Consider the following 23,873-nt stretch of genomic DNA (forward strand, 5'->3'; position numbering starts at 1 on the left):
AGTTTTCAAAAAAAATAAAAATAATAAATAATTTTTATCTTTTAAACTATTGGAGAATTATTTTTCAAATTAAGTCTTACTAAACTATTGCAAGACTTAATGAAATTCACAAATTTTGTTTATAAATCTTTTTACAATAAAGTCTCACCAAACTATTGAAAATCTACTTCAAAGTATGTCCTACTAAACTATTGGAAGACTTTACTAATTTTTTTGAATAAAAATACATCAATAAATCTGACGATAGAGCCTCTTCAAAGTGGCACACTAGTCCCCTATGAATACTTCTAAGGTAAGAGAATTATCTTAAATTATTATCAAACTATTATTGGGACAATTTCAAAACTAATTTTCATTATTAAATATTTTGGTATATTACCAACATGTTTAAGGCTTGGATAATTTGAAAATCAAACTAGTACCATCTTTTAGATGGGCACTGTGGAGGTGCTATAATTTTTTTTCATGCATAATCGTACTTCTGAACTTAAAATTAGTTCTGTAGATCAGAATCTATATTAAGTGGTCAATCACACCTAAATAAAAAAGATTGGTGACGACTCCTCTAATCCATGTCTAGCAGTAAGTCCACGGATCTCTACGCTATGACAAAGGGTATTAGTGGTTTTAATTTTGTTAGCGCAAAGTGAGTTCAAACAATGGTTTCATTGTATCTCTTAGACTTTTGATAAACCCCTATTGCATCCCAAAAACTAGTGGGGGTGAAATAAGTTTAAAGAAAAGTGACTTTTAAAAAACGTCTTTAAGCCATCTTCTTTGTAACATTATATTCTTCATTTTGGTACCAATATAAACTATCCATCCAAGATTCCTTTATATAATACATTAAAACAGCAATAAGTAGATAATAGAGAAAAGGACTTGACTTAAAAGGGCAAATGAGAAAGAACAAGAAGAAAAAAAGGTAAAAAGGAAGTCATATCTAGCAATGATTATGAATCGAAGGTAACATATGAGGGAGCCAAAGAAAATTGTAAGGGTGATTGCTTTTGGTGAAAAAAAAAAGAGAAAAAAAAGTTATTAAGGCTTGATATTATGACCGAAACTATGTTGTTTTAGTCATTTTGGTAGGATAGAGAAAGAAAAAAAGTAATGGCTTGCTATGAAACACCAATATATAAATAATAGGTGGATACTTATGCGTTGTCACAGGTCAAATTTTTTTTGTTTTGCCATCTCTATTACCATTTTTTTACATAATTTATTTAATTAAAAATTGAAAAAGTAAAAAACCAAAAAGTGGGACACATGAATATCTAAATTGCCATCCTATTTTAACAAAATATACAAAAAAGCATAAAAATCTAAAATAAAATTTGTAAAAAATAAAAAGGAACAAAAACAAAAAAAAAGGAATTTATAATGATTGTCACATGGACACCCTTATTTAGTTTAAAAATGTAATTTCTTAAAGTGTCACATAATAGCTTTATTAATATAATACATATACACAAATAAAAAAAATTAAATTAATAATAAAATATATACTTTTATATTTACCTCAAAATGAGTTGAAATAAAACACTCTAAACACACTTCTATCATATTCTTGTATCTTACAAAAAAAACTCAACCCATCCCAACTTAATCCTAATTTTTAGAAAATCGCCCTATATCAAATCTGAATTAATCAAAACCTATTGGATACATATTATTTTAACATCTTTATAACCGACAACTTTTGCTGTAAAATTTATCTAATTAAAAAATACAAAAGAGAAAGAGAAAAAAACCTAATTGGGGTACTACGTGGATATCTTCATTGGTTTCAATTTTCAAACAAAATTAATTTTGTAGACACCCCATTTTGTCTGGGGTTCTTTGTCAATTGAAACCAATCCAAGCTTGATTGTAGGGATTTTTATTCATTTTAATTTCATATTTATCATTTTTTTATTTTATTTTATGGTCTATCTAATTGTTTATTTTATTTTTCTTTCTTTATTATCTGATTCATTAAAAAAAAAAGCTGAAAGATTGAGATTAAGCTCGGTGATGATTGTTATCAGAAAGCATAATTAGATGCTAATCTTTAGCTTTAGATGCTAATTAGAATTGAATTGAAACTCTATCAGCATGGTTTTATATATCATTGCAATTCACGGTAACAAGGGATCAGGGATCAAACAAAGATCAGATAGGTAGAAACACAGAGAGAAAGATCACATAAAAAAGGTATACAGTAATTTGAGCTGTGATATAGAGCAAAACCCAAAGGTAAGAAGGAAAGTATAAAGGAATCGAGAGGCAAAATCAAAGAAAAAGCAAAACAAAGAAAAGAGCTTCAGTTTAATTAAAAATTTTAGGTTTTGGTTTTTTACAAAAAAACAATTTAGTCATAAATTTGGGGTCTCATGTTCTTGAATTTTTCAGCTTCTGGGTTTTTAACTCAAGAAAGCACATGGTACGGAGGGAGAAGAAGTTAGTCGATTCCATTGTGGCCACTCCAATAACACCAGAATCCAAGAGCCAATCCTTCCACAATCGTTGCCTATACGCCATTAAAGGTTTAGGAGATGATTGCTGTCGATAGACGACGAGAAATTTTCTAAGTAGATAACTAGAATGAAGGGAGGCTAAAGTAGAAAGAGTAGTTTGCAGTAGTTGTCTCGTGTTCATCTAGAAATGCATGCATCTTGATTTTTCTTGAATATTTAATTGGTTCATTAATTTTAGTGGTGCACAGCTTGCCAAAATTAATTGGTTCATTAATTCTAGCGGTGCACGGCTTGCCAAAATATTGAGATTGACATGCATCATGGCTTACAAATCAATAATTCTCTACAATTGCAGTGGTTGGTTTTTTAGAGATTAAAAATCATTAGATTTTATTCATGCTAAAGTACATATTCAAATGGGAAGGCAATCCATATTTTTTAAAGATTTCTGGAGACGAGTTAGCTAGTCGAGCCACATAAACTGTTGACTTCTGAGTTGAGCCATTGGTTGAGCTTCACTAAATCTTGAGTTGAGCCGGTCTTCCCTAAGCCTAATTGAGCCATTTTTTTTTGTAATATTTTATGTTATTTTATTTATTTAATATTTCTTAGGTGCATATTTTTAAAATATATAAAAAATAATTTCAAAACTTGAGAAAAATTTAGTAAAAATATTTTTTCTTAAATAAAATGACTAATTTTTCGTAAATAAAAAAATAATTCTCATAAAAAACCATTTTTAAGGAAAAATTGAAAGTATCAATTTTTCTTAAAAATAAAAATTTTCAAAATGCTTTAAGTTGAAAGTATCAATTTTCTTTGTACAAATGCATGAATTTTTTAAATAAAATAAAACAAAATAATGAAAAAGAATTTTTTTTCTCTTTTCATTTCTTGAAAGTTTTTTAAATATTAAATAATCCGACGACGGAGCCTCTGTGAGAGAAATAGTAGTTTCCTTGCATACTCTTGAAGTGAGAAAATTTTCTTAATTTTTCACCAAAAGTATTAGAGTCAATTAAGAATAATTTTCAATAATTAATTACTTTGTAAAGTTTTTAAGGCTAATGGATAACACAAAATCGAGCTAATACCATCTTTCGATGGGCGTTGTGGGGGTTCTATGACCTTCTTCATACGTAACTGCACTCCCGGACCTAGTTCTAGTTTCGTAGACATTAAATTTACCTTGTAAAGATACCTAAGTTAAACTTAGAATTTCTCTTTAAAAATAGACAAATTCAGTCGAGTAGCCAATCGCACATAAACAAAAAATATTGGTAACGACTTCTTAAGTCAATGTCTAGCGATAAGTCCTCAAATCTAGACGTTATGACAAATTTAATAAAAAAAGATAAAAAAAAAAAAAAGAAAGCTTATTGGAGAACTACGCAAACATCCAAATTGAGTTTAAAATACTAATTTTGTAAAATAAGATATTAAATAATAATTTTATTAATAAAAAATAAATAAAAGCAATAGAAAGGAAAAACAAACAAAAAAGAAAAATAGATCATTAAGGTTCCATGTCGATATTCAAATTGAGTTTAAATATTTATATCTTAAATTAAGTTATAAAATAATAACTTTATTAATATAATACATATATAAATATAAGGTTTAATAGATAATAAAATGTATACTTTTATATATACCATGAAATGACTTAGAGCAAAGCACCTTAAATCTACTTTTAACCCGTCCCTATTTTCTATAAACTTGACTTTATACCAATTTTTATAAAATCATCCATGATATCCCTATTGATCAACTCATTTGGTTTTGAAATTGATCTAATTGAAAAAAACCCATAAAAAAATGAAAGGAAATAAAAAAATGAAGGTGTTTGGTGGACACCTCCATTGATATTATTTTTTTACAAAATTTTTCTACTATAAAAATAAATGAAAAAGAATAAAAATCACCTATTTTGGTTTAAGTCAAATCACATCCCACCAAATATGAATTGTTTTGCAATTCTTATTCATAAACTCCTTTTGTTACAAAATTTATGTAATTAAAAAAATGAAAAAAAAAAACTAAATCGAGGTGCCACATAAACGCCCCCATTAGGTTTTTTAACAAATTTATCCAAAATTGAAAAATTAACAAAAAAGAAAAAAAAGTAAAAAAAAACACATACATTGACACATTAAATGAAAGTCAAACAAAGTCAAAATGAATAAAATTTATATAATTGAAGGATAAATAGATGGATTAAATCTTAATTATATATAAATAAAGTTTTTTTATTAAATTAAGATATTAAATAATAATTTTATTAATATAAGAATATATAAATACAAAATTAAATAATTAATTAAAAATATAATTTTATATACATTCAAGATAAGATAAAAAAACCTTTAAACCCGTATCTAACCTAACCTCGATTTAAAAAAAAAAAAAAAAAGAAAAAACCTTAACCCAATTCCTTATTTTTTTAAAACCCAGCACATATTGGAATAGACTAAATACAAACTCATGGGATATGAGTCATTTTATTGTCCCTATACCCATTAATTTTTTCATACAAAATATATCTAATTTAAAAAAGTTAAAACTTTAAAAAAAATGGTGAGAAAAAGAAGAAAAGAAAAGGAAGCCAAATGAGGATGGCACATAGATTTATTAAATTAAAATATTAAATAATTATTTTATTACATAATACATATAAATATAAAATTAAATCAATAATAAAATATATATTTGTATATACCCAAATGGGAAGAAACATGTTAAACTCTTATCCAACTTTACCTCGATTTTTGAAAAAACTCAATGTAATGCCAAATTAAAAAAGGCATACCTATTGGATCTAGATGAGTTGAAACATATCAGATACAGTTTACTTTGTCATACATACCTCTATTGACATGCAAAACTTTATTTATCAATTTCTTTTGGTGCTAAATTCATTTATTTAAAAAATAAAAAACAAAAAAAATAAAAGAAAAAAGACAAAATATGATGCCACATCACGTAGTCTTTTTTCAAAAATGATCTAATTTAAAAGATTGAAAAAAGAAAAAAAAAAACCTAAAAAAGAGACAAAAAAGTAAAAAAAAAATGAGTTGTTACACGACATTAGTAATAATAAGTTTTTCTTAAAAAATTTATATCATTGATTTTAAAAAAACAAAAACTAAAAAAAAGATTTAAAAAAGAATGAATCGCAAAAGAAAAATATCAAATCTGTATGTGACATTGACACTTTCGTTAATATCATTTTCTTTAAAATTTATCAAATTTAAAAATAAACAAAAAAATATATTTTTTAAAAAATAATATCAAATATGCCCATATTAAAATTTTTAACATATTTAAAAATATTTATTAAATGTTAAAAAATAAAAAATAAATAAATCAAATGACTTGATGCATGACATACCTTTAATATCAAGTGTGTCTCACAAAAAATTTAAAATCTAAAAAATTATTTATTAATTATATAAAAAAAGTGAAAAAAAAAAAAACTTGTGACATAATCTCAATATCAAGTGGATCTCACACTAAAATATATTTATTAAATTTTAAATAAAAAGATAAAAGTGAAAAAAAGTAAAAAATAAAAGTTTAGTATAAGTGAATCCCACAAAAAATAAAATCTTTAAAATATTTTTTTTTTATTATTTAAAAAATATTTATTAAATATTAAAAATAAAAAAAATAGAGTAGCTAATGCTATCATGTGACATAATAGAGCTTATTAACACATGAGTAAAATTAAATGTATAAATAAATGCCTTGTAGACACTTATTTTTTAGGGTGTCTTGCCCATTTTTAATAATTTCTTCACTTCTTTAAATCCTTGTTGTTATCATCTTTACTAATTAATTTAGTTTATATTATTATTATTTGGATTGATTATCAAAATTGCCTTGACTTGTGAAAGTGAATATGGTGAAAGTGAATATGGATTGGTTTGGATTGGTTTTAAGGAAAAATTAGATCAAACCAAAATATTTTGGTTTGATTTGGCTTCTTATTGAGTTTGATCTTTCTTATAATGTAAATTAAAACATGAAAAAAAAAATCATCCCTAGAGTGTATTGTAGATAAAGAATCTCATTCATTTAATTAGATCTTGCTCATGGTTGAGATTAAAAGAACCAACCATGAATAAAGAAAATGGCTATGAAATTGAACCGATACACAATATGATGTGGAATAAATCTTCATTATTCATTTTAAGAGAAAATTGGTAGAGTGCAGACTGTTGATTTCGGAGAAAGAAAGTTAGAGCTACAGCCTTAGAGGTAGGTGATACATATATTTAGAGCTAGAGCCCTAGAGGTTGGTGAGATATATAAATATATATATAATTAGTTTTTAGATTTCAAGTTAATAAAATAACATATATGACATATACTTTTTTATAGAGAATATTAATATATAAAAAAAACTTATACAAATAAAGTAACAAAAGATTTATATAAATGTATGTGTCATTAGATTATTTATTTTAATTTAATTTTTGGACCGGATTATTTTCAAAATAATAAAAAATAAAACTCAAACCAAAATTTTAATTCAATATGGTTTTGAGACCAAACCAAAATTTTTTATCTCTCAAACCAAATCAAAGTTTGATTTTATTTTTTTGTTTTAATTAAATAATGTTCAGTCCAATGGAATTGTATACATTACAATACTTGCAATAAAAAAAAAAAAAAAAGCGTACAAAGAAATTTGAAAACAAGTTCCAATAAATTCAATTTTGAAAAAAAAAAAAACAGAAAGAATTTAAATTAAAAATGGCCCCAAAAATTACAAATTTGACAAACTAGTCCCAATGTTTTCCTAAATTATAAAATAACCCCTATTAATCAAGAAAAAATTAAAAAAAAAGAAAAATTTATTATTTAAAAATCACCCCAAAAGTTGGAAAATTAGGAAATGAAGATACAAGGAAAAAAACAAAAAAAAAAATCTGGCAAGAATTTTGAATTTACCTTGGTAATCAATGTGTAGGTCTCCCAAAAAGAAAATGCAAACGCTTGCCCCAAATTTAGGAGGGGCTAGCTCAACACATATGGTTGGGCGTGGTTCAGGCCCATGGCCTAAGCAAGCAGATTCAATTGGACTTCGTATGTGCACTTGTTTAAGTTTGTCCTCAGAGCCTACCTCAAAATTTATGGGCGGCCCTTGTCCCAAAACGTTTCAGGAAAGCATTTGGCAGATTCGAGAATTTAAAACATTTTCATTAAACATGAAGAAGATTCACGAGAATATATATATATATATATAGTATTTTATGTATTGTTATTATAGTTTTTGTTAATTTTTTATACTATATTTAAATTGGTGTGTTTTTATTAATCATTTGATTGAATATATAATTTTTAATTTACTGCAGTTTATAAAATTTTTTGTAAAATAAAAAATAATTTAACTTTTTTATTATGTCTTTCTACATCTATATTTATTATATTATATTTTTTAATTTTTATTTTATAATAATAATTTAATATGTAGTTAAGTTTTATGAAATTAATTTAATAAGAGTATTATAGTAATTTTTATAAAATCCTACATGTTAAATTTTTTTAAAGCAGTAGCAATGTTGTTTTAGTAATTTAATATATGATTAATTTTATATTATATTAAAATTTAATATATAATTATAAAAAAATCAAAAAAGTATTTTCGTAATTATAATAAGAGGTACTCTAATAATTTTAGCTAATTATGGTAGAAGGGATTTTTTTGTAATTGTCATAAGAGAAATGTTATAGTAATTTTAACCAATTATGGTAAGAGGGAATTTGTGTAATTATGATAAGAAAGACAATATAATAAATTTAGCTAATTATGATACGAGAGATATTATAATAATTTTTACCAATTATGATAGAAGAGACATTTCGAGAGACATTATAGTAATTTTGGTCATTTTATGAAAGGATGAGCAGTATAGTCATTTTGATCACATTTCACCTAAGGGCAATAATGGATCAAATCGAATTTGGTTCAATTTTTCAAATAATGTATAAAATTATGAATTTTAAAAATTCGATCCAAATCAAAACTGAACTTTTATATGATCCAATCTGAACCAAATTATATTAGTTCAATTTAGTTTGATCTTTTCTATCTAAAGTCATTTGTAATCCCATGATATGTTCTGCTATGTTGTTGGTGTAGTAAAAAGATAAACTTACAATGTTTAGGTAATATTCTCCTTCTAGGGATATTATTATAGCTCTAATATCATACCTCAAAGCATTTGATACCCTATCAAAGAACATTTTTCACGTAGTTTTCTTAGATTCCTCTATTTTTCTAATGATAAGATAGCCATCAAATCTTCATTTGGAAATTTAAATTTCATCGGCTCATAACCATCAATAGCCCAATCAACAAGGAAATGAACTATAATACTTCCTTTTATAACCTTTTACATCATATATAAAAAATCATATTAGGAGAACATGACCTGCCACCTTGCTATTCCTCCAAATAAATATGGCCTTTTGAATATTTACTTGAGATGATCTAACTTTGATATCAACCAAGTTGTGTAGTATAACATGTATTGCTTGAGCTAGTGAGTAGTTCATACCAAAGCATATCATATCTTTCCAACTTGAGAATACTTGACTTTGAAACCAATAAATTTCTTGCTCAAATAATAAATGGCCTACTCTTTCTTGCCTGTTTCATCTCGTTGTCCCAATACACATTCCATAGAGGTTTCATTAGCAGTTAAGTACAAGATAAAAAACTTTCCTACCACATAGGGTACCAATACCGATGGATTCAACAAATATTCTTTAATTTTGTTGAGGGCATCCCATCATTCTTCATTCCATTTCCTTGGGTCATACTTTTTCAACAATTTGAAAATAAGGTCATGTTTCACTATTAGCTGAGATATGAATAGGACAATATAATTTAACTTCCCTAAGAAACTCTTTACTTCTTTTTGTGTGCGTATGTAAGTCAACTTTGTAATTGGTTAAACTTTATCGGGATGCACCTTAATTCCTCTTTCATTGACCACAAATCCCAATAATTTTATTGACTTTACTCAAAAGGTACACTTGGTCGAATTCAATTTGAGCTAAAATTTATGTAACCTTTCAAAAAGCTTTTTAAGGTTCTCCACATGATCTTTACTTTTTCAAGATTTGCAATCATATCATTTATATAAACCTCAGTATCTTTGTACTTCATATCATGAAACAGGGTAACCATAACCCATTGATAAATAACACAAGCATTTTTTAATCCAAAGGACATGACTTTATAACAAAAGTTCCACACATTGTCGCAAATGTAATTTTCTCTATATCCTTTTCTACCATTTTAATCTAATTATGATAAAAAAAAAAAAAAAAACCTGTCCATGAAGGAAACATTGAATGTCTTGCAACCAAAGAATCAATATGGCGTACTGGTCATCGGTTTTTAAATTTAAAATTTTTTGATGTATTATTTTAATATAAATTTTAATATATTTAAGTATAAAATAATTATTTTTATTTTATAAAAATTTAAAATATGTATAAACTAATAAAAAATATATAATTATGTTTGATTTTTTTATTTTTTACTTTTTAATTTAAAATTTTATTCGAATTTAATATATACATTTAATATCCAAACTTAATCTAAATCGAATAAAAAATAATCGATCTAGACTAAATCAAATATTATAATTTTAAATCAATTTTTAATTTTTTTCATTTTTTTCTAACATCATCTAATCAAACAATCAAAAACGCATTATAGTAGTCTCAATATATTTATATACATATATATATATCGATTAATGATGTGATTTTTTTTCATTAATTTACAATTTCAACTTATTCATTTTAATTAATAAAGGAAATTTGTTAATAACAATTTGAATGTACGACTAACTCTTATCTAGGGTTTGAGAGAATTTTTTTGAGAGAATCAAATAATCATTTTATCATAGTATTAGGTTGGTTCAAAATTTGTTGTATTTGATTTTTAATTTCAAATAAAAAACTTAATATTTGCATTCAGTTTAGTTTAAGTTTTCAAAAAAATGAAAAAATGAATTGTTCAGAATAAATATATTACTTTTTTATAAAACTAAAAAATATGTCATTTTTAAATTTAAGTTAATAAACTGAAATTTTTTGAGTTTTAAAAGACAAAAGAATCAAAATAATGAAAGTCAATTCAAATTAATTCAATTTTAAGATGAATTCGGTTAGATTTTTTATAAACCAAAATAATGAACATAAATAAAAGATTTTCTTCAAAATGGATTTCACCTATAATGACTAACAGAAGGGGAAAATTTACATATTACAATTACATGATTATATATAGAATGATTAATATTACGAATGATCACTAAATTATAATAAAATATTTATGTGATATTTGAATTTTAAAATTTTTAATGCGATACATTAATTAATAAATCTATTACTTAATTTGATACTTAAGAGTATTATTTATCTATTACATGTTATTATTTAAAGTTAACTACATTAGAGATAATTAACTAATTATGATAAACTAAAAATGAAAAAACAAACCGTAAAACACATGTAAAAATTATTTTCGGGATTGTTTTAAATTCATAAATTTATTAGATTCTTATTTAATAGTGAATTTGAAATATTTGTAGATATTTGTTAATTTAAAATTAATCTTTTGTATATTTTTAAATATTAAATCTTAAGTAATTTGTATAAATATGTTTTATGTGCATTTCATTTTTATAATTTATATAATAAATTTAAAATAACTTTCAAATTTATCTTTTAAAAAATAACATGGTCTCAAACATCTTAGATTTACATTTGTCAAATATCTGCTTATTTTTTATATGATAGTACCAGATGTTTTTTAAAAAAACTATTTATAATTTACATTTAATATAGAAATATTTTTGCATTTCTTTCTTTTTTTTTTCCTTCAACAATACTTTTGGTTGCTTACAAGAATGAATTGTGTTAAATAATTTAAAATTCAAAATGTTAATACAAATATAACAGTGATATTTGTAGGTAATACAAAATTCTAAGAATAAAAATTTAAGTATTTTATTAAACTTGTTTGAACCTCTATATTTTGAGACATTTTATGATTTGCCTACTAAAATTTGCCAAAAGTTGTTGGAAAAATCAGAAAAGGAAAAGAAGAAAAGCAATGAGATCATCCCCGCAGAATTTGACCATCAGTCTTGTCTTAATAAAAACCATAATTTCAGAAACCGCGTCATTATTACACATTAAACAAGGATTGTTAACTTAGCACAGCCGGCGATTAATCCAACACAAAGATCTTAAATTATAATTATTGGAAAAGGAATTTCCCCGTCCCTTTACCCTTTGCCATTTACTGTTTCTGTCCGTTAGTATCAGATCCAGCTTATGTTAATTAATTAATTGTATGTGTTTTAACTCAAGTTTAATACAACCTGAGATCTTTGTTCTTTTCATTAGACGACAACCATTCAAATGGAATCTCTTTGTCCGATGAGTGAACTTGCTTTTGACCAAAAGTAGGAACCTCAAAGAGTAGTTGCTTTGGCCAACAGTAGAAACCTCAAAAATAAATAATAAAATAAGCCCCCGATCCCCACACGGTCTGTCTATTGCTTGTGTTCCCCCAGGTGTGTTGGTCCCCACTTTGTGTGATTCTTCGGTTCTCTCCCCTCCCCCTTCCCCATGTGGTGCTTCTCTAGGTTACAAGGGTTTAGGGAATTTAAAAGGATGAATGAAGGGATAACCAAAATGTATATCAAGAGATTAAAAAGAGGTGTCATCAAATTTTTTGAGTGTTTTAGACTGATATTTGAGTATGAAGTGTGAGGTTTTTTGGTCAAAAGTTTGAGTGGCAAGATGATTTTGAACAAGAACTATTCAGGTGGATAGATGATTGTCTCGTTCTCCAGTACTTTGAAGATTTCTCAGAATGATAACACTTATAATGCTACAAGACAAAAGATTCTTTGTTTCAGTCTAATATTGTATAATTATACGTGATGTTCCAGAAGACTCTAAAAAGTTGATAATGATATCTTCACATCAAGACAACCTTATGTCAAGTCTTCATCAAGTCATATGTCTTAGTCAAGTCATAATGAGTCACTGTACTTTAGTATGAGTCATAGTAATGAGTCACTGTATCATAATAATGAGTCACTGTACCATAATAATGAGTCATTGTACCTTAGTTATGACTTATCGTCTTTTAACTTTATCTTAAGCCACTTGTAAAGTTGCTTTGTCCTAGTTTTGTCCTATTAGGCTACTATTCCTTTACTTTTCCTTGCATAAATAGCGTGATACTTCTCTAGGAAGTAATCATACACAACTTATCAACAACATCCCTTTTAACAAAATCTTTCTCTATAAAATATGTTTGGCTAAAAAATTCTCTTCTCTTTTGGTAATTCCATCTTTCTTTTTTCATAGTTATATCTTTTAGCTTCATGCTTCTCTTTAAGCTATTCAAAGTTTGCAGTGATACAAGTTGAGTATGCTTTACAGTTGTCATATTATTATGGATCCTCTGCATTAAAAATTCTTGTTAATCTGTTAAACAGATCGTTAACCCCTTTCTCTCAGCCAAAGAAAAGTCATACCGCCCTAAGATTATACTAATAGTAAGTTACTATAGTGAAATACATATCTCCATAAAAGTCAAGCCCCCAGTTCGACATTAAAGCCAAGAAGGTGTCAGAGTCTTGAACACCGGTTAGAATACATTGATTATATATCTGATCTATGGAAAGCTTATGGTTGATATTATCTTGTCAAGTTTGATCGATTTACATGCTGTTGTCATAGTACCAGATAGTATTATCAGGACTCTACCATCCGGAGAGCTCGGAACTGAAGCCGTGTCAGTTGTCAGAGCCTTGGCCGTATTACCTGCCGCTGTGTATAAAAACAACAAAAAAAAATTTTCAAATGAAAAGTGAGTGAATATGTACGCTATTAGATGAGTATCTGTTAACCCTTTCATTCATTTAATTTTGTTTATCCATATAATTATTTTAAAAGATATTATTTTACATATTTAATGTTTGAATTTTAATTTTAGAATGCAAATTAATTGATTTATATGATTATTTTTTAAAAAAATAATATTCATTTAATTTAAATTTTATATTTTAACACTTATATAATCTTTTATTTTATTTTCAAATTAAGACTTTTTATATATAAAAAAATTTAAATCTTGATACTTATAATTTTTTTATTTTCTATTAAAATTTATTTAAAAAAAAAAAACAGCTAGTAAAAATGATTACCAGATTGGAAAGAAGGTTGAAAAGCTTTTAGCAATTGGATAAGAATAGGAGCTAGGAGTGCTCGAAAAGGGAACGACGAGAGTGGAGAAGAGTTTCAGAGTGATACGGATAGGGCAACAATGAAACGCCACTAATTAGGAATCAGAGTGAAAAGGAGTGATTCCCTTGCACATGCGAAAGTAGGCAATGGCGCCTTTTTTTGTCGATTTTTTTCTTTGTTTGCTTTTGGATAAAGACACCCCTTGACAAACGCCAATGACCCCTCTGACAACCCTCGATAACTGAGGGTCGATAACTGAGGGTGAATGCATTTCCTTCTTCAGCAATCACATCCCCCAAATTTCTACCTCTATTTTTGTAGCTTTCCCTCTCAATTCTCATTTTCCTTTTCTTTTTTCAAAATCAAGTGGCTGTATTTGTAAGAACCACATCCAATCTTTCCAATCATTCAATCGGAAATTGAACTCCTGTTCACATCCGATGGTAGTTGAATCAAAGAGATGTCCTACCGTTCAAAAATCAATCAACCTTTTTGTTAAATTTATTTAGGGTTCATTTGAACGATCACCAATTGATAAGATTGATTTTGGTTAAATTAAAAATAATAATTAAAGTAAAATTAATTATTATAATGATAATATATATGTTTAAATAGAAAAATAATAATAATAAAATAAATTATAATAAAAATAAAATAATTATTAAAAGTATTAAAATAAAAAATATATGTTAACATATATTAATTATATTATATAATAGTAAATTTTATTTATTTATTATATAATAAAATTTATTTATATATTAATTAATAAAATTATTTTACATTCTTAAAACAAAAAAGAAAAAAAAATTATAGAAATATTATTGTCTTTGCAATGTAATCTTAAAGGTAAAATAAGAAAACAAACAAATAAATAAATAAATAAATTGAGACTGTTCTCCCCGAAGTAAAAGCCAACAATGAAGAAACCGAAGAAACGTGCCGCAATGATGCCAGCCAAATGGATATTCGGTGGCATTTGGAGATTTTTGACACATTTTCCAATTACAATTGCAACCTACTGAAGCTTCAATTAAATCCAAATGCACCCTCAATCTGAATTTTGTTAATTTAATTAGTATTTAATATTTTAAAATTTATGAATATTATAAGTAGTCGATTTGAGTTGTTTTACTATCGGGCTTTGAAACTTTATTTTTTGCGTTTTAGTTGGATTCATAATTCACTTTAATGGCTTGAGTTTGGTTGGATAGATCTGGTGGAACATTAAATATTATAATTTTATTATTTAGTTATATATATAATATTAAAAATAAAATTTTGATTAGATTTATGAAAATTTTAGATTAAATATTTAAATATTTAAATTCAATTTGATTTGTTATTAGAATATTTTAAACTCAGTTAAATAATAAATAAATCAAGTTTGAGCATTTAATTAAATTTAAATAATTTTGAGTAGTTTGATTCTTTTAAAATTCGAATAAAGATTTAGAAAAATATTTTGATTTTATTAAATTTTAACGTAAAATTTTTTATTGGTTACTCAATTATAATAATATTTTTAAAATAATCACTTAATTATTAAAATTTTTAATTTACTCATTAAAATTTTAATAATTGTTTTTTTATCAATTAACCATTAATCTCTAATTACATGATAATATAATAATGACACATCAAATATTAAGTTCCATATGGCATCACTGTATCATTTAACATAACATGTAATATTACTAATATGACATTATAAATTTAAAAAAAATTTATTATCATGACAATATCATAGTAGTCGTGTTATTATTATATAAGCACTTCATTAAAATTTAATGATTAAATCATTAAGTGATAAAAAAATATTTATTTAGACTTTAAAAGTTAAATTAAAAATTTTAATAATTCAATAATCATTTTATAAAATGATTGTAATTAAATTATCAATAATATAATTTACTCTAAATTTAATAATGTAAAATATTTGATAATATTTAAAATGAAAAAGTAACAAGGACATAAATTAAAATATCCCATATATGATAAACACAATAACAGAAAAAGTTGGAAACATTTTGGAACCGTTGAAAAGAGATTGACAGAGATGAAAAAACCACATTTTTATTACACTAGTCAAATTTATGAGTGCTGCCTTGATTTTTCTCCTTTTGTTTTTTCAATATTATGCAGCTCATAGAAGTAGGCAATCAGCACCAACGCTCTCTCAAATCTCAATAACAGTTGGTCCATTTTGCAGCACTTCATTCACATATCACCAAAAAAAAAAAATCAATTAGTGACCTTACTGGTTACTTTAACTAATGTAACCAAATCCTACTTTGGTTTCTTTAATATATATAAAAGGGCTACCATAGTTAACTTGCCCGGTGATGGTCAGGGCTTTGCATTTTCATTCTCTTCAAGCTTCTCACTCTCTTGCACGCTCCTTAAACCCCCAGGTTCTCGGCCATGAGGACAATGCTGAGATCTCTGCTAACTTTCACACTCTTCACTCTTCTCTTCTCCCACATTTCAGGTATTTTCTTACACCTTGTCTTCTTTTTTCCAAGATCTGTGGATGCCATTCAATGCTAATGTTCTTAAGTTTTCTCCATTCCAATCTTTCACATTTTCAGTCAATTCAACTGTTGTTTTACACTGGCAAACAATTTCAGGGTATTTATGGTTAGGGTAGCATTTGGATTGAACTCCTGTTTTGCATAGATTTTCTGTGTTTTTTGGCATTTGAACGTGCCTGTGTTTTCAAGCTCCAATATTGGCAAATTTATATGCATTTTAGACAGATTTTTCAGAGTTTTATGACCTTTGTTTTTGCTTTTAACAGTTGAGGTATCAGCAACAACAATAACACTCTACAACAAGTGCCCTCACCCAGTGTGGCCAGGGATCCAACCAAGCGCTGGAAAGCCTCTTTTAGCCCGTGGTGGCTTCAAGCTTCCACCCAACAAGGCCTACTCCATGAGTCTCCCTCCCCTCTGGTCCGGTCGTTTCTGGGGTCGCCATGGCTGCTCCTTTGATGCCTCTGGACGCGGCAGCTGCGCCACAGGGGAATGCGGTGGTTCTCTCTTCTGTAATGGGCTTGGCGGTACCCCTCCCGCCACCCTAGCGGAAATCACCCTCGGTCAAGAGCTAGATTTCTACGACGTCAGCTTGGTGGATGGGTACAACCTAGCCATGTCTATAACTCCTTTCAAAGGCTCAGGCAAATGCAGCTATGCTGGGTGCGTTAGTGACTTGAACTTGATGTGCCCCGTTGGGTTACAAGTGAGATCAAGAGATAACAAGAGAGTGGTGGCTTGCAAAAGTGCTTGCTTTGCTTTCAACTCGCCTAGGTATTGCTGCACTGGGAGCTTTGGGAGTTCTCAGTCGTGCAAGCCAACTGCTTATTCAAAGATTTTCAAGGCTGCTTGTCCAAAAGCTTATTCTTATGCTTACGATGATCCCACCAGCATTGCCACATGCTCCCGCGGCAGCTATTTGGTCACTTTCTGCCCCCGCCACCGCTAGATTTTAGGTTAATCGGTTCATAATTCATTGTTATTTTATTGCATACTTCTATAATTAGTATCAAATTAGGTGGTTATATCAACTTCTGTCCTCTCAAATTTCTTCATATACTACTACTACTACTACTACATTGCTTGGTCTGTAGTGGACTTTTATTATTCGAAACATTATATTACATATAGCAGTTATATGGCGAATATAACATTTCTGCTTAGATCTTCACAGTTGATTAGATCTGGGTGGTGTTGGCCGTTAGTTAGTGGGACTCCTACCACCCTTTAGATGAATTGACAAGGAAAGCTAGCTTCCTAAAAGTTTAAAGGCTAGCAGTAAAGGCAGAAAAAGAGGGTTGTTTAGGTAAATTGAGTTTCACCAAATTCTATAAACTGAAAAATGTGCCGCGGTGGTTGTCAGTGGTAGTTGAGGACAGCTAATTTTTGTTTGTTTGTGTTTGCGCTAGCAGCCTCGCCACTTCATCTTTCTTGATTCTTTGTACTGGCTTGCAAGTTGCAATTCGTTACAGACCGCAGCATGAGGGTTTAATGCAACTACGTTGTTATTTGCATTGGATTTGAAATACATATGATTTATATATAAAAATGTGAATTTTAAAAATATTAATAGTAATAGAGTTAAATATTTTTATAATTTTTTAAATTAATAAATTTATTTTTAAATATATAATTTTTATTAATTTATTTAAATTTAATTTAAATCAATTAAAATTTAAAATAGAATTTATATGAAATTAAATTACTTAAAATATTTAAATTTTAATTTCAAAAGTTTTAACAGTGACTAATTAAAATATTTTTAGTAAATATTTTTATAAAATCTAATTTAAATAAATTTTTTATTATTATTAGATTTTTATAATTAGATTAAAAAAGTAATAAAAGTGATTGATTAAAATATTTTAATAAAATTTTAATTTTAAAAATATTAAAAGTGATTGATTAAAATATCATTAGTAATTTTTTTATAAACTTTAATTTAAATAAAAATTTTTTATTATTAAACTCTTTTTATATAAATATAATAATTTTTTACAGTAAATGAAAATACAAATAGAACAAAGATCAAAGTTTAGTGTGTATAAAAATAAAACAATTATATGCATTTTGTTTATTTAGTTATTGTACAAACAATTATGTATGTAGTTTATATTGATAAATAAATTTATTAAAAATAATCATAATTAAGTTATTGAAACATATTTATTTTTTTCTATTTTTTGCCTTTCAATTTTTTGTTTTAAAATATTAACTATATATGTATGTTAATATTTTATTATTTATATGCTTTATGAGTTGATCATTTAATGATTGACAAAATAATTAAATCTTTTTTGTTTCATGAAATAATTCTTTAATATATCATTTTTATAATTTAGTCTCACATCTATAATTAATTTCTCTTTGTATTTTTTTCCTCTAGAATTTTATATTATTATTTTTCATGAACAAAAACTAATATCAAATCAAATTTAAATCAATTGCATTCTCTCTACCAATAATTAGTACTATGTGATTCATTGAACACTTTAATTAGACTTTTTACTTATAGAATTATATGATTCAAGAGGTTGTGGAGCTACCAATAGCTCAAGATTAGATATATGCCAAAAGAATTGATCCTATTAAATTGACATGAGAATTGTTCACCTTGATTGAAAATAATAATTGATATAATTTTCTCTTAACTTTTATCTTAATATGCATATAAATGATTAATTTATATTTTAAGATTATTTAATCTTTCTCAATTGTATTAAATTACTTACTTTTTTTTGTCATCTAGGTAGTTAAACGACCTAACGTAAATTATTCTAAGTAAAAAATTATCAAATGAAGTAAAATGAATTATTTTTGATGAATTCTTTCGAGGTGACAAAATTTCTTGGAATTATTTTTTGAATGTGTTTATGTCAAAGTTAAATTTATTTGGGAAAATTTACATTGTTAATGTTGCAAATGATATCATTGTAAATTGTATAGGTATTATATAACAAGTTTGTTATTTTTAGAAATGGATTTTCTTAAAAAAAATGACAATACCAAGATCAAGAATTTATTTTATTTTAATTTTTAAAATTGTATTTTAATATTTTTATATAATAAAAATTTATGTATAATAAAAATTTTTAAATAAAAGAAAAATTAAACTTTCAATTGATGGAACATAAAATTACATTCAATTGATAGAAGCACCGATAGAAGATTATTTTAAGTAGAAAAATTAGACGAAAGATTGATAGTTATGCATAACTTTATTTTCTCCATATGACAAAGAAAGTTAATGCTATATAATGTTTCAATGAAAAATTTACAAATATATTGATTTCAAATCTCTTTAGGATTAATATGAAACTCTTTTATTGGAAGAAACATTGTATACTCATTCATTTTCTTTTTTATACTAGTTGCAAAATGTTCATTATTGTATTAAAATTTTGGAGGTTGACATATTAGGTAATATTTGCTCAAAAGAATTGAAATTTATCAAATTAATTACCATATACATCTAAAATAAAAAATTATTATAAATTATAACTTAACTAAATTTATAAGTGATTTAAAGGTATTCATCAGCAAATTTCATTTGATAAATTTTTATTTAATTGTGCACTTAGTATTTCAATTATTTTAAACTTTGACTTTTTATAATTTTGAGTTAGATTTTAGACTTAGGATTAGCGATCAATTAGGTTGAGTCAAATTTTATCATCTACTTTTATTCATAATATACTCAATTATTCACTTATGCACATAAGCAAATTTGACTTAATAATTGGTATATTCTTCTTTTTGTTTAAAAACTTAGATTCAAATCATTCTAAATTCAAATAAAAAAAAGTAGATTCAATTACTTATAATTGCAATTTCACTTTAGAAATTATCTTAAAATTAATTAAATAATTCAACTACAAAGACAATAAAAATAAACCATTGATGATTAAAGAAAAAAAAACTTAAATAAAGAACTTTTAAATTGTTATGGAAAATGAATAACTAATATTGGATTTTGATTGGGTTACTATTTCAATTTGGATTTTGGTTATGTTTAATTATTTCAGGTTTTAAATAATTACTAAGTTGTTAACTTTTTAAATCAATTGAAATTGAGTCAAGTTAGTTTATTTTTATAATTATGTGTATTATATTATTTCAATTAAATTAAAAATTAAAATGAGTAAAAATTTTATTTATATTCGATTTGAGTTTTGAATTGTTTCATGTTTAAGTTGATTAATCTATATTATTTTAGTTATATTTTTATAACACCAGTAATAAAATTTCAAATTAAATGAGAACATAATACTATAATAATTTAAATGCAAAAATGGTGGAGATACTAATAATAATTTTAGCAGAAAATCCTTATATCTAAATTTTACAGAGATTAAAGGATATATATATATATATATTAAGGATTTTGAAATTCGTATTATAAAAATATTAATATAGATTAATGAATTTATAATAATTCATTTGTTAATCAACTATCTAGGTTGAGGGAAACAATTTAAAATTTTAATTTAAAAGAGATCATATCATAGTTTAAACTCATTTTTAAAGACAACATACAGTTAAACATTATTTGGGTTGTTGTGATCTCTTATAATATTTTATACTCTTTCCAAATGGAGAAGTTAATTAGTATCAAAATATCAAGAAAGTCATTTTAAATGATAATAATAAGAATAAAGCAATAATGAAAAATATATCATATTTTTGTTTATTAGAAGAAATTTTTTATGAAAAATGCGAAATATTCTTTACTCATTCTAAATGGCGAAATTGATTAGCATTAAAATATAAAAAAAAAGTTATTGTGAATGATGGTCATAAGAACACAATACCAATTAAAAATATACCATCTTTTCATTTAATAGAAGGAATTTTTTATAAAGAATGCAACTATAATTATTGTAAATTTAATATTTTAAAAAATTGTTGTCTATTTAATTGTAATAAATTTTATTTAGTAAATTTGTTCTCATTATTTTTATCATATATATAACAAAAATTTTACCCAAAATTATATATTTAAAAATAAAAATATAAGGTAAAATTTATTACTACCATTGGTGACAAAACATTTCAAAAATTTTAATTTTTTATATGCAATTGTACTTGTTAATAGGTATGAAAATACATACAATAATAATTCAATCAAATTATTAATAAAACTTATCTTAATATGTACTATTTTACCATGGACTAAAAAATTTGAAGAATATTTTAGAAATATTGACTGAATATATATTATATATATTTATTTAATTTAATTTTAATACCTGTATTAATATAAAAATTATGATTTTAACTTATTATTACATGTTAAATTATAGATAGTAAATTAAGAGCATTTTCTCATGCTTTTCAAGCCATTTAAACCTAAACTTTTTCTTTTTTTATTCTCTACCTTACAAATTACATCATCTATGATACATAGTGAATCCTTTCTTTTTGGATATATACAAATTAATGATAACATTATAGCAAATAATTAATAACTTAATAATTAGTCATTGAAAACTTAAATGTAATTAGTATAACTTAGTAGTAATCATCGATAATTTAATAATAAATTAGTGATAACTTAATAGTAAATAAATGATAATTTAGTAGTAAATTATTATAATTTTTTAGTAAATTAGTAATAATATAATAATATACATAATAACTTAATGGTTAATAAATTATAATATAGTTATAAATGCATAATAACATAGTACTAAATCAAGGATAATTTAACAAAAAATAATTATTAACTTAGTAGTTAATTATTAATAATTTAGTAATAAATCAATGATAACTTAATAGTAAATTATTAATAATTTAATAGTAAACCAGTTTTAGTTTAATAGTAATTAATTGATAGTAATAAATTACAAATAATTTAGTGGTAAATCAATAATAAATTAGTAGTAAATAATTAATAACTAATAGTTATTTATTGAAAACTTAAAAGTAAATCAATACAACTTAGTAATAAATCATCAATAATATAATAGTTAATTAGTGATGACTTAATAATAAATTATGCATAATTTAATATAAATTAGTAATAACTTAGTAGTGAATCATAGATAATTTAGTGGTAAATTAATGATAATTTTGTAATAAATAATAAAAAATTAAATAGTAAATTAACGATAACATAATAGTAAATATGTAAAAATATAATCGTAAATCATTAATAATTTAGTAGTAAATAAATGATAATATAATAATAAATTACTAATAACTTAGTTGTAAATTAGTGATAATTTAGTCATAAATTAGTTAATCATTGATAACTTTTTAGTGAATCATCAGCAAATTAGTAATAAATAAATTATACTTTTATAATAAATTATCAATAATTTAGTGGTAAATTATCAACAATTTAATAAAAATCATTCAAACTTAATGATAAATCATTTATAACTTAATGGTAAATCATTCATAAATTAGAAATAAATCATTGATAATTTAGTAGTAAATAATTGATAACTTAATTGTTAATCATTGATAATTTTTTTATACTTCAAGTTAATAAGGATTGAACCATGGTTACTAGCAAAAACAAAATCAAAATTTTTATTTTGATGGCTAAGATAAACTTACCACGAACCTATTTAATAAAACAAATTAGTAAAAAAATTCTTAATTTGAATTAAACAATAATGTTATTATATACAAACAAAATTATTTCATATATTATTAATGAATTTTTTAAATTCCATATTTTATAATTGTAAATATATAACAATATATTAGTAAATCAATAATAAATTATTAAAAAAAATGTGATAACTTAATAGTTAATTATTGATAATTAAATATTAAATCAATGATAATTTAAAACTAAATTAATGATAACTTACACTACTAGAAAATTTACTTTTAACAACTACGATTTGCAACGACTAATATTATCGTTGCAAAATCTCATTATATTTGCAATGACTTTTAATTGTCATTGGTTATTTGAAATTTTTTATATTTTACACAACAATAATTTTTGTTGTTGTTAATTCCTATCAAATCGCTAACGATAAAAAAATTTGTTATGAAACTCTATTGTTTTTGTAATGACTTTTTATTATTGTTGTCTAATTAATTTTTTAAACATTTTATACCATTGTTATGATATATATACCATATTCATAACTACAAAAAAAAAAAAAAAATTGTTTCAAAATCCTATATGATTTGGATTGACTTTTCATAGTTGTTGCCAAATTAAAATTTTCTTAATGTTTGATACAAAATAATAAAAAAATACAATAGCGGTATCTCTACTATATTCATAATGATAAGAAAATCATTTCAAAATCTTATCAAATTTGCAACAACTTCTCATACTCATTATCAAATTAAAATTTTCTTAATATTTTATACAACGATTAAATAATTATTACAAAATTTATATCATTTTGTTAAAAATAAAAAGTATTATTACAATACCTTATTAGATTCATAACAATTTTTTTAAAATTTTTACATAATTAATTTTACATGAATTTTATAAATTATTAATATCCAAAGTATATTATTAATGGCATTTTTGAAATGTTAAATATCCATTATATTTTCAATTTAGTTTAAGGAAAGTTTAATTCTATAAACTAATTGGAAGGTTACA

The 23,873-nt window shown here is 24.5% G+C and overlaps 1 protein-coding gene across 1 annotated transcript; it reads left to right on the forward strand.

The window, feature by feature from the left end:
* The first annotated feature begins 16,092 nt into the window (after positions 1–16,092).
* On the forward strand, positions 16,093–17,413 carry LOC111290916 (thaumatin-like protein). The gene is made up of 2 exons (XM_089768785.1): positions 16,093–16,245; positions 16,555–17,413. The coding sequence occupies exons 1-2, from the start codon at positions 16,179–16,181 to the stop codon at positions 17,235–17,237; spliced, it is 750 nt and encodes a 249-aa protein (XP_089624911.1). The 5' UTR covers positions 16,093–16,178; the 3' UTR covers positions 17,238–17,413.
* The last annotated feature ends 6,460 nt before the right edge of the window (positions 17,414–23,873 follow it).

Source organism: Durio zibethinus, chromosome 11 (assembly GCF_047325235.1).
Source record: "Durio zibethinus cultivar Kanyao isolate XHJ-2024 chromosome 11, ASM4732523v1, whole genome shotgun sequence".
Taxonomy (NCBI): domain Eukaryota; kingdom Viridiplantae; phylum Streptophyta; class Magnoliopsida; order Malvales; family Malvaceae; genus Durio; species Durio zibethinus.

What these genes read in the sequence shown, in the direction of transcription:
- LOC111290916 (XM_089768785.1), top strand. Translation starts at nt 16,179, where the DNA reads ATGAGGACAATGCTGAGATCTCTGCTAACTTTCACACTCTTCACTCTT. An exon ending in TCTCTTCTCCCACATTTCAG is followed by an intron (nt 16,246 to 16,554) that starts GTATTTTCTTAC and finishes TGCTTTTAACAG; the next exon opens with TTGAGGTATCAGCAACAACA.